At 40.7% G+C, this 17,245-nt stretch overlaps 1 protein-coding gene across 2 annotated transcripts; it reads right to left on the bottom strand.

Moving 5' to 3' along the window:
* Window positions 1-1,948: 1,948 nt before the first annotated feature.
* LOC136009406 (carbonic anhydrase 3-like) lies at window positions 1,949-16,445 on the bottom strand. Of its 2 annotated transcripts, XM_065669410.1 has the most exons (7): window positions 16,348-16,445; window positions 16,082-16,279; window positions 12,738-12,856; window positions 10,116-10,208; window positions 8,256-8,321; window positions 5,520-5,675; window positions 1,949-4,336 (listed from the first exon to the last, which is right to left on the bottom strand). In XM_065669410.1, exons 1-7 carry the CDS (start codon window positions 16,382-16,384, stop codon window positions 4,217-4,219), a joined length of 789 nt encoding a protein of 262 aa, XP_065525482.1. In that variant the 5' UTR covers window positions 16,385-16,445; the 3' UTR covers window positions 1,949-4,216. The 2 variants fall into 2 exon arrangements, with proteins under 2 accessions (XP_065525482.1, XP_065525483.1); XM_065669411.1 differs by lacking the exons at window positions 12,738-12,856; window positions 16,348-16,445 and having other exon boundaries at window positions 16,082-16,188.
* Window positions 16,446-17,245: the final 800 nt, after the last annotated feature.

Here is a 17,245-nt window from a genome sequence, read left to right as displayed (position 1 = left end):
GAACCGTGAACGTTGAGAAACTGGCTCCACCGTGTGGGCTATGGGAAATTAACATTAAAAGGCCATCAAGAAGCGCTGGACATTCACTTGTTTGCACTATGTTTGTCTACGGGATAAAGGTAGGATTAATAGTGGGAATGTAAAAGAAAAAAAAATACTGGGAGGAATTAGAAAAAAAACAACCTTAATCTAGTAAAGCTTTATTGTTGCCACTATACTGGCCTGAGAGAACTGGCCTATGGTCTCTGATCTAGCCCAGTGAGGAAGTTGGTTTAACTCCACTAAGGCATTTTGAGTTCTTCATCAGTTTCCTGACAGATCTTCTTCAAGATATTAGTAACAGTAGGAATGTGACAGTGTGCAGCTCAAATTCACCAAAGGCTTATTTTTTCCTAACACCTACTGCGTGTTCTGCCTACTGATGACATGATAGAAGTGCAAAAGCATGAGTTAAGGTAAACCTTGGGCTTGGAGAATTAGTGGCACAGTAGTGGGACTTTAGAATTCACAGGTGTACAGATAACATTCTGTGTAAGTGCTCCTGCTTGCGCTAAGCCCAGGTACGGTTCAGTAGTGCAGCTGCTTCTTCTGCATACCTGATGGCATCATCATTTCCATCCTGTTGGATTTTCCTGGAAAGGCAGGAGGCCATCTCCAGGGAGATCTTGTTAAACAGAGTTCTTAACAGATGAGTTGCAATTTATTATGCCAATCTTTTAATTTTTCTGAAGCAGAGACAGTTCCTTTGACTTTTCAGTTAATTTTATTTGTATTCACACAAATACTGAATGCTTGCCTTTTTAAAATTAAAAGCTTTGGGGATGCAGTTTTATCTGCTCCTCGTTATTTAGAATGGTTGAAACTTGCAATAATCAATGCTAGATTCATTTCAAGGACAAGCATGCCTCTTCACTGAAATCCAAACTACAGTTGTATCACACATTATCTCCTGTTGGATTCATGATTAATTGGTAAGTAAATCTGGCATTTGTTATGTACAGGATTAAGTGGATTCTACGCATCCTTTTAAGTATTAAGCTGCCTAGTCCAAATATAAAAAGCTAAAACTTCACACTGCTGGTGTTTATTTTCCTAGCAATATCACAAGGTCTCCATCTGTATTCAAGTCTGTTTCTGTGTTTTAAGTTAACACAAAATTTACAGGCTTTCTGTCTCTCCCTCTCTCTAACATCGATGAAGCAGCAGGATTAGAGTCCACATGACATATTCTTAGTTTGTTACTAAGGTAATCAATACTGAGCTACATTATTCATCAAAGAGAGAAAGGCAATGGAACAAAACAGTGTATGCTTTATTCTTCAAGTGAGGAAGTGTAAAGTGTATTTACAATGAAGTTGATGTTTTTTTTGTGTGGTTATAGTTTGAAGACAGAATGGATCCAGAGCAAATGCATGAAGGAACACAAATTTCAGACGGTATTGCTTTGTGCCAACATACAAAGCATGTGTTTCCTGCTGAAACCAAAACTACTACTACGTCAGTAGCTGATAAACTTCTGCCTATTCTGCCTTTCAAAGACAGTAGAGAAACTATGCAAATAAAGCAAAGCACACTCAGTATTTGATTTTGTGAACAAATAAGGTATCATTTAACAAGTTTATTTTGTGTGCTTAAAAAGTGCGTATTAACCAGGAAATTTCAGAATAATGCAACACTTCAACTAACTGATCCATGTGTTTCTTGCAAGAAACAGGAATTCATATACAAGTGAGTGGTATTCGTGATCAGACATGAATGTATGAATTTGGGGAAGATGTAAGAGAATATTTGTGGTCAGGCAAGAAATAAACACTTTTTTTTTTTTTTTTTTTTTTTGTACCTGAAAAGAGACAGCAAGTGATATTGTTCTGATGTCTCATATTTTTGAGACACAGTATCCAGGATAAGACATTAACCTAAACTCCAACAGGTAAAAGTGTGCCTGTCCACTCTTGTATTAGAAGCATATGTATCAAAGAATTTTCTGCTAAGTTCTTACTTTTAATCATCATTCAGCATCAGAAATAAAACCAGGAATAATTTTTTTATGTAAGTAAATTTATTGATTCTCTGAAGACAAAAAAGCTGTTATTTTAAAAGCTGTTATCTTGTTTTATTGCCCCAATAACAAGAGATTAAAACATCACAGCCAGCAGTGGCTGTTAGGTAGAAAGGCTCAAACTTTTGTCTCAGTTATTTGTGTTGAAATTTTCTCAATACCAAGATCAACTGCATATGGATATGAGAAGAAACTTTACATGTAAGACATAGTACAGTAGAAAACCTGTTGCTCATGAGCTTTCTTTAGAAACATATTTACGTGTTGAGAAGATGTACAGATTTGGGAGTTTAGAGAAAATCTAAGAGACTCTTAAAATCAATACTGTTGCAAGTGGTACATTTGCAATATCAAAAGCTGATCTTCTGATAAGATTAAGCCAATGCCAAAACATTTGCAGAAAGGATTCAACAAATAGTTCCCAATGACACGAACTTCATTTTTAAAATGAAACCGCTTTATGCCGAGTAAAATGCACTTCTAATAAACAGAAATAATATCTCTCTGTGGGAATTAAGCAATTTTTTGAACATGCCTACAAAAATACAAAGATCAAACGCTGCTCTCAGTTTCATTCCTGAATTCTCACTGAATTGTGCTGGCAGTAACAGCAAAATTTCCCCCATGTCACCCATTCAGTACTTCCCTCTGGGAGCACCATTTTTCTAGTAATGGTGCAAAGTGCAATACTGAAGAAGAACTGGAAAACGCCTACTTAGTAATTTGTAACCCTGCTTTTTTCAGACTTTGACATATCCCTTAAAAATGTTGCTATGAACATGTTTGTGGCAACATCTCTTAAAGAATGCACTTTGCTACCACCTGATGAGCCAGAGGAATACGGAGAATCCCAGAGCTTCATTTGCAGGCGGCTTTATGCACCAGCTTTGGCCACCCAATCTCCTGTATGTATAATACCAAATAATAACCCTGACATAATGCATATGGGTTCATAACCCTGACATAGTCTGCACATGGGTTCAAGCTAGATGGTACTTGTGTTATGCTGTTTAGGAAGCATGCTGCAGTGATAAAGTTTACATGATGAAGGACAAGGGAAGATGATTTAGAAGTTTCTGTCTGCCAGTGATTGATTCCTTGCTCAGATCGTATATAAAAGCTGATGGGTCTCCCCAGAAAGTTAACAGACTCCACTTAAAAGTCTCTAACTACAGTCACAATAAATGAACACTGACGTGAGTTAACCTGGATTTTTCAGTACTGGGGAAGACAGATGAAATGTGAATCATCCACAAAGACCCTTTCCATATGCAACAAAATCCCTAATAGGCGAGATCATTAATATATATCCCAAGATGTCAAAAATAAAAAAATAAACAGGTACAGCATCAAAACTAAAAATCCATCATCCTGGGAGGTAACACAGAACATCAGAAAAAAGCCACTTTCCCCTCAGCAATACTAAAGGTGTAACTGAATACAAGGCACCAAGGCACCAGCAGCACTCTACAGCTGGATGAGTGGAGTAACAGCAGCAGTTAAAGAAGAAAAGATCAATGGGCAGCAGCAGGACATGACAGACAGTAAATGCTGAAATGACAGCAACGTATCTTTTCTTCTTCACACACACAAGCTGAACATGCCTGATTTGTATCAGAATACTACTGTAATCTTGGATAACAAACTGTGGACAGGAGAAGGAAAGAGAAATCTGGTATGTTCAAGAGGAAATTACCCTTTGGATGTTTGTACCCGAGGTGGGATATCTGAGGAAGATCGCTATGAGAGATGCTGTAGGAGCAAGCATTTTTCCTCCTGTTCATACACTGTTATTTCTCCTTTTCTGAACTACTGGTTCATTTTTCTGCCTTTAATACATTTCCTTTGAAGTTAATTTTAGATATTGAAACTGAGTCGATTGTTCTTCCAAGACCACATGGCAGAGAAGTGACACCATCACAAATGCCTCAGCATTTGTGGTCAAGAATCATGTGTATCTTGCACTTCCTTATTAAGGTTAGCATTTGCATACAGTATTTTTTCTGCTTTCAAAATCAGATTCAGTTTTACCACTCAGAATTTCAAGCTGAGAAACATATCTGGATCCAGAGGAAAAGCGGTAGATAGCAAAAACTAACTACACTTTGGGATGCAGGGGTTTTCCCACTCAGGTTGAGTAGAGTGAGCCTTGAGACTTCACTTGAATGAGGCTCTCACTATCCTGCCCTTCACAGGCTGAGGTGGGCGCCAGTTATCAACTAGTGGGCTCACAGGTTCGTTGTCAGGATTCTTGGAAAGGCTACGGAGCTTTGCCATCTGCAAGAAGAAAAAGTAAAGCATCCATGTGAATTCACCTGGAAGTAGTGTGGACCTTGATGCTTAGAACAAACAGAAAAGGACAGAAGATTAATTTTCTTATGTAATGTCAACCATACTGGTAGAGACTGTTGGTAGAAATCACTGCAGCCCACCAGCTAGTACTATTTCTGTGGATCTTTACACTCTTATCCACAGAACACTGCATCATCTGACCCTTGCCTGGACTTCTTTTGGATTTGTGGACTGACACTTAGAATGTGGAAGAAGAGTAAAGGGCTTTACTCTTCTTGATGAAGATCAAGACAATGACTCTGCTGGAGCTGGACTGTAGTTAAACCACTTATGAAAATATGGCCAGCCAAGTCTATGCAAGCAGAGAAAAAATCTGGTCTGCAGAAGTTCCTGTTTTTTTTTCTCTGCAGAGAAACATATGCCAACTGGATTACAAAGTTCAATTATGAATTCAGCACTTAGACATTGTTCTCCAAATTAATTTAAATTCAGTGTTACTTCATTAATTGTTACTCTGTCATCAGAATGCAAGATAAATCTGTTCTAAAACCAGCCAATCAGGAAAATGGCTATACCCTGGCTTGTACTGTTGAAGCAGAAAATACTATAAATAACCAAAAGTTTCAATGCAAGAATTAAAAAGGTCACCTTATCCAGACTGGCTCTCTATTCTTTCTCCTGTCTAAATGCACATTATATGAATACAGTTAGTCCATTGATTTGTAATAACATTCAGGTTTGCAGGTTCTAGCTAGTCTGATCCTTCTCACTGACAGGTTTTAGGAAGTCAAGATGTGGACCAGCAACTTCTTAAACTGGGAAACCAGCTAAATGTTAGTCTCACTTGCCACTTAATGCTGAAACACAGAGAATGAACTGAGGCTGCTGTGATGGCTGAATTTTGTGGCTCAGGGACACTTCTGCAGGTTTTCAGGATCCCAAGAGCACTGCTGTTGAAGCTATTGCAGGAGGTGTCTAGGAAGGGACCCCGATTCTCAAGGTCAGACCATTTCAACAGTCTATTCTGCAGTAAATTTCTCATAGTCCTCAACTAAAGCTTTCCTCATTAGAAAATACAAGGAAACGCAGGGATTGCAAATCACCCCCCTGACATACTCAGACACTGGCAAGAACTGGTAAAGGAGTAACAGAACTAGCTGGAGTTTACCTGGTCTGCGCTGACTTCAATTGGCTCCCTCAAGAGAATCCAAGTGATGCACTCCTCACAAGGCGGTGTAGTGAAAGAACCATGGTAGGTCCAGTAGTCCCGAGATTTGGGGAAAAGAATTGAAGGATCAAAGTGCTGAAAAGGAGCCTCTTTCCCCTTAGAGAAACAAAAAATAACTCTCTGAAGTAACTCTAGGGATATGCATCTTAAAAAGACATCAGTATCTGTATTATAAAGGAAGTAATTAAATACCAAGATTCATGGAAGAGATCAGTCTCCTTTTCTTACTGTCAAGCATTTGCCCTGTAATTAATAATAGCTGACATTTTGATTCCATTAATAAAGTAAAAGAAATTACAAACTGAATTGTGTGGGACCAAAGCAAATTCACGGTTACCTTTTTCTATTCAAATTATCAAACTTTTATTTTATTTTGGGTCAGTTGTGATAAAAGTTCAAGGCTGTGGCTGCAGGTACTTGCACACTTTTTATCTGATAGAACGGTGGCCAGGCATTTAGCCCAGATTCGTTAGTCTTCTCTATTTTTACATTGTAATTACAATGTCATGGTGACACTCTCAATCTTTTTGTTGACACTGTTATACTTCATGTGAAAAAATAAGCTAGTTCCTGGAAGAGTACTGGATCCTGAATGTCTCACGACTAAAGCTGATTATCACCAGGCAAGGGAGAACACCAGACACCAGACAATATATCCTGAGAAGTTCTTCTTTTCCACCAAATAGGATACTCCACAAGATTATCTCCACAGGACTGTGATGAGACTTCCTTATCCCCCCAGGGCAACAAGAACTAAACAAGAAAGTTCACTTTTCTACTGGTATTTAGGATGCAGTTCTGGAATGCAAAATGTATTGTTCCCAATTCCTTCCCCTAACATGGAGAATCTTTTCTAGATGGGAACAGTTATTACTCTAGAAAATGCAATGGGAGTCTGAAATCTTTCCCACACATCCTTGCACAAAACATGGGTAGGAAGAATAACCTCAAGACTCCAAATATATCTTCCTGGAAAAATAATTGTGCAAGTTCAGTGAGTTTGCAAGTAACCTTGCAAAATTATGCTTTTTCGGTAAGTAGTGTCCAAGAAACTCCTCTGCCTGTAATGCATCATAGCAGTTGAAACTGCATGTGCAATAAATACACCGGTGATACCATCTATTAATCTTTCCTGAAAAATAGGTAATCTTGGTAAAATGAATGTGATGATAGGAAAGAAAATAAGTATTAGAAATAAAGCACAAGATGTGGCTGGTTGCACATGTACTTTTCTCTTCTTTAACTGTTGCTTTTCCCAGAACCACTACAGATGATATCTGTATGTAGGAAATGAGACTTCTATTTTTTTGCTGATAAAAATCATGAAATCTCCAGTGAGGCAGTTTCAGATACAATGTAATGGAATGGATATTGCTGCCATCTTGTCATCACTGTATGACACAGTGTTACACAGGGTGACTGATCAACTTTACTAACCGTGGCAAAGCTCTTCTGCATGTAAATGACCAAAAAATTATAGAGGGATCATGAGAGAAAGCGGCATCTGAATCAAGACAGGTGTCATTGACACAGCAGGGGAAGCAATGGGTAGAGAATAAAAAATGACCTTCAGTTACATCAGTAGAAAGAACTGAATTGTATCTGAAGACTAAGAAAAGGCTGAAAAAGAAAAAGAATATGACTGAGTGACGAGAGAACAGACTTCAGGCTCAGATCTGTGTAACAACGGCAGTATATACATACATAAATTAAACGCAAGAAATTCTGCTGAATATGTAAGAAAATACTTACAAAATTTCTAAAATTCAGTTCTGGTGATCTGGTGGTATGTTCAGTGTTAAGTAAAAAAAGGGACTATTAGCATAATTAGAATCATAAAACTTATCATGAAGTAGAATTGTTTAAGTATACCTAGAAGTTAGGTTTATGTTAAATAATAATCAGAGTCATAGAACCACAGAATGGTTTGGGTTGGACTTTTGGGATTTGACTTTTGGGGTTTGGGTTTGACTTTTGGGATCACACAGTTCCAACTCCCCTGCCATGTTAAGTAACAACAGATGCAGTATCACAATTCTCTGCAAAGAACTCCCTTCTGCAGTTGCGTCTATGCAATAGGTATGGACTGTGGTCTTACATCATTAAATAAACTGAAAAACAGTTTAGAACAGGTTTGTGATAGTGTTTGTGCTGGTATCACAGAACAAAGGAAGAGAGAGCCTAGGGCTGCTGTAGAAACTGTACTGTGTAATCCTTTGTAACTGATTTCAGTTCCATATTAAAACTAATAAAGTTTTTACTCTCCCTTACACTGAGTGGGAGCTTGCTCCATCATTCTTACCAGTTTCTTCTCATTTCAAGCTAACTAAATTTTTGATTCGATTATGCATTTGCTTTGGCCACTGCTGTCCTCATATTAAAAGATCATTTCTTCCTGATATTTGAACACTGGCATGTTTTTACAGAACAGTATCAATAAGATTATAAATTGTGCCTGCAAGGATTGGTAGAAAATTCTTTACAACAAGAATACTTACATAAGTGAGGAGTTACATGCTTACTAAAGCAAAAGAGAGTGTCCTGCTCCACAGTTCAATGTATTACCTCTCGTGCTACTGTTAGGTATGAGAATGATGACAAAAAGTGAATCTGAACTTCTGATTTCTGCTTGTGCTGCTTTTCAACTACATTATATCACAGAAATTGTTTTGATACCTTCGTCTTAATGTTATCAATTTCTTCAAGAATTCTCTTCATCTCTGGTTTGGGAGTATTTCCAACCTGCAATGCAAAGCACAAGTACTGTATTTTTTTATCATGTTCCACAGTGTTTGAAAGAAATTCAGTACATCCCATCTGTCAGGTTAGCAGAAGTACTTGCAGAACATCCGGTACAGACTGACACAAAATTATGTGTGTTAAAAGCACATCCAGAATAGCAGACTCAAGTAACTGGCTTTGCAATTCAAGAATGTGTTGAAGGACTCTACAAGGCACCTCCCACTGTCTGGGGAACAAACTGCGTGGTCAGACAGTGTCATCTACATCACCCGAGGCCTGGCTCTTGGCTCTTGGTTTGAAAGCAACCCACAACCAGTGTGAGATATACGAGCACTCAGCAAAGTAATCTGACGAGCTGGAGTTCTTGCAGACACTTCAAACACTTCAAGCACATACGCGGTCACATCAGACTTCTTGTCAGACACGATGAGATTCATGTCATGACCTCCTCAAGCTATGGGGGCACCTTATTGTTTGTGTTCATGAAATTCAGCACCTCCAAAAGCTTTGATGTGGTTCTGCATCCAAGATGAGTAGACAGTATGCATAAGACATGCTGTTATTGCCATGTCTTGTTCCAAAATAGATTAAATTCAGTTCTTCAGGAGATAGTTCAATCTCTGTTTTAGCAACATCCAAAAAAGCAGTTGTAGAACATGATAAACCCAGAGCAAAACAACAGCTCCTACACTAAAGAGCAAGAAGGAAACAAGGAAAGAAAGCCAGATGAGATACAGTGATACTATGTACTTTTCTAGACCTTTTAGCTGACCTTAGCATGGTTAACAGGAAGATAGTGTTACTCTTAAATTGTGTTTTACAAGATAAAGTTTTAGCCTAAAATAGACCAGAAGAAGTGACAAAGGAAGAATAATTGAAGGACATAATCATAGGGGAGAATCTGGACAGACGCTGACCAACCAACCACAAGAAAAAAGGTCAGGCTTGCTCACAGTGTAACAGAGCTCAAATTAATTGGACCTACACTGTCCAGGGACACTGTGGCAAAATTCATTACATCCACTTGCAATTGCTTGTATAAATGCAGCTTACTAGTGATAAAACAATATAAGGAGAGCTATTCTCTGACATTGTTCAAGCTGAAATGCCCATCTTCACATAAAGTGACATAGCTGAAGTTTGCGTAACTTACTGCTATTAGTTTGTCTGCCTGTTGGTGCTTCTCAGTACCCTAAACCACCTGCACATCTGATACTAAGAAAAACAATTGGAAACTATTGGTACATATTTTCCATTATTTTGTTATCAAGCTATTGTATTTCATGGTTAAAATCTTCAATGAACTTCTTTTACCACCAATTCCTTTTTTTTTTTTTTGAGGTTTGTTGAACTCCTTTTGATTGCTAGCTTATGTAAGGATCAGCAAGACATGAAGGAAGGGATTCAATTTACATAACCTCGCTGACAGGCAGACACAATACCTGCTAGCAGACAAAGGGCAGGAGGAAACATTCTTCCTATACAGACTGTCCTTCTCAGTCTACGCTCCACACTAAAGAGCTGGTCAGCTATCAGGGATAAAGCTAGCAAATGTCCCAGGCTTGAAGTTGTGTGACTTGTTCACTACTACCCATGATATGTGCCACTGGTACAGATGGTGTCAGAAGCTGGCTCTGAACAGGTTAGTGCATATGTGGCATCAGTCTGTGCATCACTTGGAGTGTTCTCCTGTAGAATGGTACGGTGCAGGAAAAAATGATGGGATAATTTTCCTTGGCACTAGAGAGAAATAAAAATACAGAAAATTACAAAGACTAAGTATTTGTGACTTACTTTCAGAAAAATGCCCACAACTGCCACACCATCAGGTTGTTTTAAAGCTCCAGCAAAATTACCATGTTTTGGATTCCAGTGCACCATATGTAACTAAAAATCAATGAAACCTCAGTTATTAAATCAAAAAATTGCCAACAGCACAATCTTACAAGCTTTTAAATTAAACTAAGAAGAGTTTACAGTACACAGTAAGTAAAGGAATGGACATGAAAACCAAAAACTTATGTATTTCCTGCTGCTGTTCTCATGCTTCCATATGCTCTCATTTCCTATAAAGCACCACTTTGCATTTAGTTGAAGCATAAGAAGAAGAAAATGGTGCTTTCCACACAATATATTTAAAAATTAATCAGACAATGCAACTACAAACAATTTAACCCAAGCACACAGCATGCACACATGCAGTGAGTGCATAAACCACCTCCTGACATGCACTTCATCTCAAGTAGACTTTTAGATCTTCAGGTTATGCAGGTATCAGCTCAAGGATTTACACTGTATTGTATGCAGGGCACACATTGTTTTTTATCTCTTACTACTCCAGGCACATTGTACTGGAAAGCAGTGGATAGAGTAACCTGCCATTTCTTTCCCATTTCTACTTTGAACAAAGCTGTATTTCAGGATATGTTTCAAACTTTTACTTCTCCTTCTATAAAAAAAGTATCTTTGGCTCCTGCATATAGCTACAACTGCTGCAACCAGCAGTGTGGAATCTCAAATAAGTGACATCTGGAACATAGCACCATACAAAAACCCAGACCAAAACTCAAACTTTTGGTGCATCTTTTGAACGCAAATTTTTAACTTTTTTTTTGTAATGCACAGTAATATTTATTTTAAATAACAGCAAAATCATTTGTCCTGAATAGAAATTAATGTATTGGTTTCTGTGTCTTTTCTCTTGAGGAGAAGGATATCATTGCTTAAGATAAAGGTGGAGCAGCCATGTATCTCTGGTTGCATGCTAGGAAAATTTTGGACATTCCAGGCTTTCTTCTCCTGCCAATACCTATCTGAGTACTGCAAACAAAAGTAACATAAAAAGCCTGTGCTTGAACTAACCAAGAAAGAGCTTGAGGAAGCAGAATTTGTTTGTTTAGTTGTCCACAGATAGTAGAACACTAACACAGCTTGGCTGTGGCCAAAGAATGGGAACCCCTTTCTCCCCCAAACCATCACTTCCATTCATCTCTCAATGTTTGTGCACACTGACCCTGCAAAATGCATGCCTAAATTTTCTCCTATGATAGGTGGGCAAAGCACCTGCTCTGCACATTGAGGGTAGAGGTGGAAGGCAGGAAAACACTACTGCAGACTTTTTGTGGGAGTAGGCATATCATTTTGAGCCTATTCTCAAATAAGATGGAGGAAGGGGGTCATATTTGCTAGTAATTCACTAGCATCAATAACGAAAACTTCAAGAAGTCTTCAGTGCCTAGAGAAGCCATTAATTTTAGCAAATTTGGACAACAATAGTGCAGTAGCTTATATGAAAAACCAACCAACCAACCAACCAACCACTGTCCATAGTTCCTGAAAATAAACACAGAGATTTTAAAGCACAGATGTTCAGAAACTGGAAGATACTCTTTACCACTCTGAATTCATTTTAAGGTGGTGTTGTGGTTTAAGTGCAGTCAGTAACTCAGACCCACACAGCCCACTTGCTCACTTCTCCCCTTCCTCCCCCCTACTCCCGGAGGGACGGGGAGAAGAATTGAAAGAATGTAACTGCCATGGTTTGAGATAAGAGCAGTCCAGTAACTAAGGTATAACACAAACCACTGCTGCTACCACCAATAATAATAATGATAAGGGAAAAAACAAGAGAAGAGAACACAATACCACCACCCACCGACTGATACCCAGCCTGACCGAGGAGTGCACTAGCCTGAAGGTAACTCTCAGTTTACATCCTGGGCATGATGTGCTGTGGTATGGAATACCCCTTTGGCTAGTTTGGGTCAGGTGTCCTATCTCTGCTTCCTCCCATCTTCCCCTCCTCCCTGGCAGAGCATGAGACTCAGAAAGTCCTTGGTCAGACTAAACATTTGAGCAGTAACTAAAAACATCGGTGTTACCAGCGCTGTTCCCAGGCTGAAAGTCAAAACACAGCACTGCACCAGCTACTAAGGAGGAGAAAAAATGACTGTGACTGCTGAACCCAGCACAGGTGGATCTAATTTTGAATGTCAGTTTATCAAATGTGCTTTTAGTGAGTTTTTCTATTCCTTAGCAGTCCTTTCTGAAACTAACTTAGTCATTCAAACTATACCAGAAATAGCTGAAAGCCAAAAACCGTCAGCAGAAAACAGATCTTCCTATTTGGAAATAACAGATAACTTTGCCTCAAATATTTTTAAAATATTCTAAAATACCAGCAAAACTCTTGCTTGAAGAAGCAAATTCCATGTTAGTATATACTTGCAGAGATATATTTGTTGGCAGATGCAACTTACCCCACTGCATGCTGGTGAATATTCAAAAGTTTCATGGATTTTTAGAGAAAAATCCATAGCTAAATACTCGCAAAAGGGAGAATGGTTAATCTGTTCAGACGCACAAACAGTCAGACTCCAGTTAGTACTGAACACTACTATCAAAAGTAAGTCCTACCTCTGCTGCATATTTCACCCCATCTATAACATGTTCAGAGCCATGGTCATCAGAGGAACCCCAGTGCAGGTGAAGCTGACGCAGCCTGTAGGCTCCTGTGAGCGGTCCACCTCTCAGCACTGCGATAGACAATCCACATCAGCACTAGCCTACAGAACACTGGCATACACATTCACTGTGCTGGGACCCATACTTCAAAAGTGTGCAGCACCTCTTGAAAATCCAGCTGATTGCAGTAAGTGTCACAACACTTATCACTTTACAAGATAGGAGCTGAATTCTGTTATCAATCGGGAGGAGTCCTATTTGATATGGAAACTGTGAAATCTGCTGTGAGTCAAACACAGAATCAAACCCCAGCTGCCGAACAAGCTCCCCCAGAGCAAGTGGACACGCTATAGTTCCTGATGTGGAGAGAGACATTCAAGTTGATCCTTGTCAAAAAATGGTCTGTTGTGAAATGTTTGGGAATAGGACTGTGAAATTAACCCAAAGGTGCTCTGAAGCATACCTCTAGTCCATGACTGGCATATCTTTTACAGTTCAGACAAACAAAAAGCATAGTTTGCTCCTTTAAAAAAAAAACAACAACCCAAAACCAAACAAAAAACCCCAAAACACACAACAACAACAACAACAAAAAAAATCTATTTCTTAAAACTGGGGGAAGAAAAGAAAGGTTAGGTCAAATTAATTAGAAAAGTGTTCTTGAGCAAGTAAAAGCTATAGTCCACATTTATGTTGCCAATAATGAAAAAAATTAAGACGCTATTGTGTCTGCTGTTCATAGCCAAATAATGCTGACCATGCATCAGTCTGACAGTTGACATCAACTCTGACTTTCAAAACCTCATACCTGCTCTTTTAGTTTAGGAATTCTTTCAAGCAGGGACTGCTTGGAGGATAATCTCTTAAATGCATTTTTCATTCCTTACCTAAGGCAGGAATGAGACATGTTCCTTACACAGAAGCTGGTAATGCAATTCACAACTGCAGTGCCAGAAGACCTTGTTTAAGTAGCACTCAAGTTTGAATGCTTACCAATAGCTTTGAAGTTCAAAGTTAAGGTTGAAGTAATATTTAAATCCTCTTGTCCCTAGTGGTTTCAAATTAATTCTTGATATTATATGTGTTGGAACACGCGGAGCAAAAGGCTTAATTTTGCAGTTTCTCTTTTTAGTTGGTGGGTGTCGCAGCCACTGGGGAGCAGAAACAAATGGCTAAGTTTTAGGCATGTAGTTCCAATCAGTTTCAGAGTTTGTACATAACTAAATTATCATAACTAACTCATACAAGTTATAAATAAGCCTTCTGTATAAAAGCCAGCAATAGAAAATATGTATTGTTTTACTTGGGAATGTAGGAAAAATAAGGCATAGACTCTTGAGACCCAAATCCTCGCAAGTATTTACTTGCCATTTCACACTGGAATCAGTGGGGGGCAGAAACTTTCAGGAGCTGAATGTATATGATCTAATTACATTAACAAGCTAAATCAATAGAGTTGGAACCTCATGCAGCAGTTGTTTCTTACAGATGGCCCTTTCCAGAGATCATACCGCAAAGCACTTGGAAACAGCACTTCGTAACAGTATACAGATCTCTCCACCATAAAAATAAATCTTAAGATTAAAAATTTTCCATTTGATTAGATCAGTATCTTCAAGCTAGATTTCTTTTTCCAATTAAAATCAGGTCTGTGGCTATTCCTTATCCCCAGCTGCTGCCATTACAGAAGGTAAAAATGTTTATTAAATACTTTCTCATGTGGTTTTTCACAGCTGTCAAACACTGTATTTGATCCAATCAGACACATCCCTATGAAAGGCTTGATTCCTAAACTACTGTCCAGCAGCCTGCAGAAAGTTAGTAACAGCAGCAGTGAGTGATTGTGCACAGTTAACGTCCAGAGGCACAACAAGACATGATGTGGAGGGGAAAGGCAGGGAAGAAACGGAGGAAAGATGATTTAGAGGAGGGGCTGCACTCTGCTTGGCCAAATGAGGGTCTTTCTCCAAAACAGTTCCCTGGACAGACATGGTCTTGAGCAGCCTCTGTCTAAACATCTCAGCCTTTAGGAAGCTGCAAAGAAGACAGAGCAGAACCACCATGTGAAAAGGTTCATAATCAATTTACTTCCCATGCTTTCAGCCATGGCACTGATTTTATCAACTGCTTGTGGAAGAGCATTGTAACAAAAGTGCAATTTATGATTTGTCTGAGGTCACTGTGTAGAAACTGTCGTAATAAATACTAAAGCACCATACAAATACACAGCAAAGAGATGGTCCCTGTCCTATGTAGTTTAGATTCCGTCTGCGAGATGTGGAACAGTAACAGTAACTCTATCGGTAGGAGTCCAAGGAAACAAGGGGCTTATCTTGATAAGAGAAATGGAGATCTTTCAGTATAATGCAGATGTATTTAATTAATTATATAGCTTACTAAGAATAAAATCCCAATACAAATGCCATCAAAGCAGATTTAGGAAAATATAATGGAAAATAACTGTTTTCCATTAATTAGATTGTTTTCCTTCTTGGCCTGATCAACACTGTATGCCCTTGAGATATCTTTATAGTATATGATATTGAGAATTTATTATTCATGTTGACAGTTGTTGCCTGTCTGCATTCAGAGATACATGCTGATATAGTGGAGTCAGTTTTTGAACAATTTAACTTCGAGATGCAAGGCTGCCCTCTCTCAATTACATTACAAAGCCATTTTGTAGCTTTCCAGAAGCTATGCAATGCTATTTTCATAAATATTATCTTCATAGCTTTTTCAGGTTGTGCAGTATCTGAAGAATTTCTGTGCAAACAGAAGAAATCAAAATCACGGTCACTGGAAATGCATATATGAGGTTTTTGTTTATGAAGTGCCTCAGAGCACACACCAAACCCCTCAAGGGTTATATACAGAATACCTGCAACCTGCTTCTGTATATAAACATAACTGACTATTAAAATACAAACTTTTGGTGGAGAAACACTTTTGCACGGGCCCTTGGGGTACCAGAACCACAGCCCGAGGTACGTTTGTATGAGGAGGGCTCACTCCTTCACAAAAGCTGAGGATGTGGTGTCTGTGTTGAAGGAGGTGACCTGGAGAGAAGCCCACCTTCCAGCAGTCCAAATCTTAGGAATGCCTCTGCAGCTCCAGCCTCCCCGTCCCATCCATGGTGGACCTAAAAATGGCCAGATCCACCAGAATAAACTGTGTCGCCAAATGACTTTTCTTTGCTAGCCTGCATAGGTCAGGTAGCACAGGATGCGTTCTGATTCCCAACTCTTTGCTCAGCTCCTTACAATAATCCCCCAAAAGCCAAAGAAAAAACCAACCTGATCGATCGAAAGTGTCATCAAAGACGACTCGGCAGGTGCGCCCGTTGTTTAGGATGGTTTTCGCTGCCCCGGGATCGTAACTGGCGTGCCAAGAGGAGAGAGAACTGTCGTGCTTCACGTCCTTGCTGTTGATCTCAATGGGCGACTGCTTGTCTCCCTTGGCCAGGGGGTAGTTTTCATGCCAGCGCTCGGGTCCTGCGGAGGAGGGCAGGGAAATGTCTCCTCGGCTCAGCCCGGCCCGGCGGCCCCGCGCCCCCACTCACCGTTGTCGCTGTCGTAGCCCCACACGGCCTGGGCCATGGTGCCGCTGCCCGCGCCCCGTCCCTCACGCTCAGCAGCAGCCCCAGCAGCTCGACGGGCTCCTCCCGCCCGCCCTGGGGGGCTTTTTATAAGGCTCCGCGGCTCCGCGTCCTCCCCTGAGGGGTGGGCAGGGGCAGGGCAGCGGCGGGCGGCTGCGGGGCGGGCAGGGCCGGGCACGGGAGGGAAGGGACATTTCCTGCCCGCGGGACGGGGCGGAGGGGTGTCGGGGGCACGGCGGCCGCCCTCACAGGGCGCACAAGGGCACTCGCGGCCCCGGCGCGGGCAGGGGACGGGCGGCGGCGCTGGGCCTGAGGCAGCGGTGGCCGGGCAGCCCGGCTGGGGCGCACAAGCGCGGGAAGCCCGGCGGCCGGAGCGCAGCGCCCAGCCCGGCTTTGCCCGCCGGGCTTCCCCCGTCTGCGGGCCGTGCTCCGCGCGGAGTGCGCACGGGTGGTCCTGGGGGCGCTCCAGGGCTGCGGCTTCACGGCGCCCCCAAGTACTCCGCTTAGCAGCGCCGAACGGCACCGTCCGCCTGAAAGCGTGCCTCATAGCCTGCGAAACCGTGCTGCTACACAGCTAGGCTCTGACAGCCCCAGCTCGGGCCGTTCCTGATGGAAAGGAGGCTTTCTGGTCACATTCGGGTTTGACATTGTCCAGTTGGTTCTCGTTCGCACAGGGAGCCTTACACCAAGCATGGTTCTCATGTTAGCCAACTTCGCAGGTGATATTTCAGTCAGGAAAACAGTTTTTCAGATGATGGAGAGTAAACTCGGTATGGTTGTGTTAGTTGGCATTGTCTATACATTTCTGGTGAATACTAAAGTTTTTCTTTCAAATGCCAGCTTTCCTACAGCCTCCCTTGGC

This window comes from Lathamus discolor, chromosome 2 (genome assembly GCF_037157495.1).
Source record: "Lathamus discolor isolate bLatDis1 chromosome 2, bLatDis1.hap1, whole genome shotgun sequence".
Taxonomy (NCBI): domain Eukaryota; kingdom Metazoa; phylum Chordata; class Aves; order Psittaciformes; family Psittacidae; genus Lathamus; species Lathamus discolor.
This window is presented reverse-complemented; position numbering and strand designations above follow the sequence as displayed.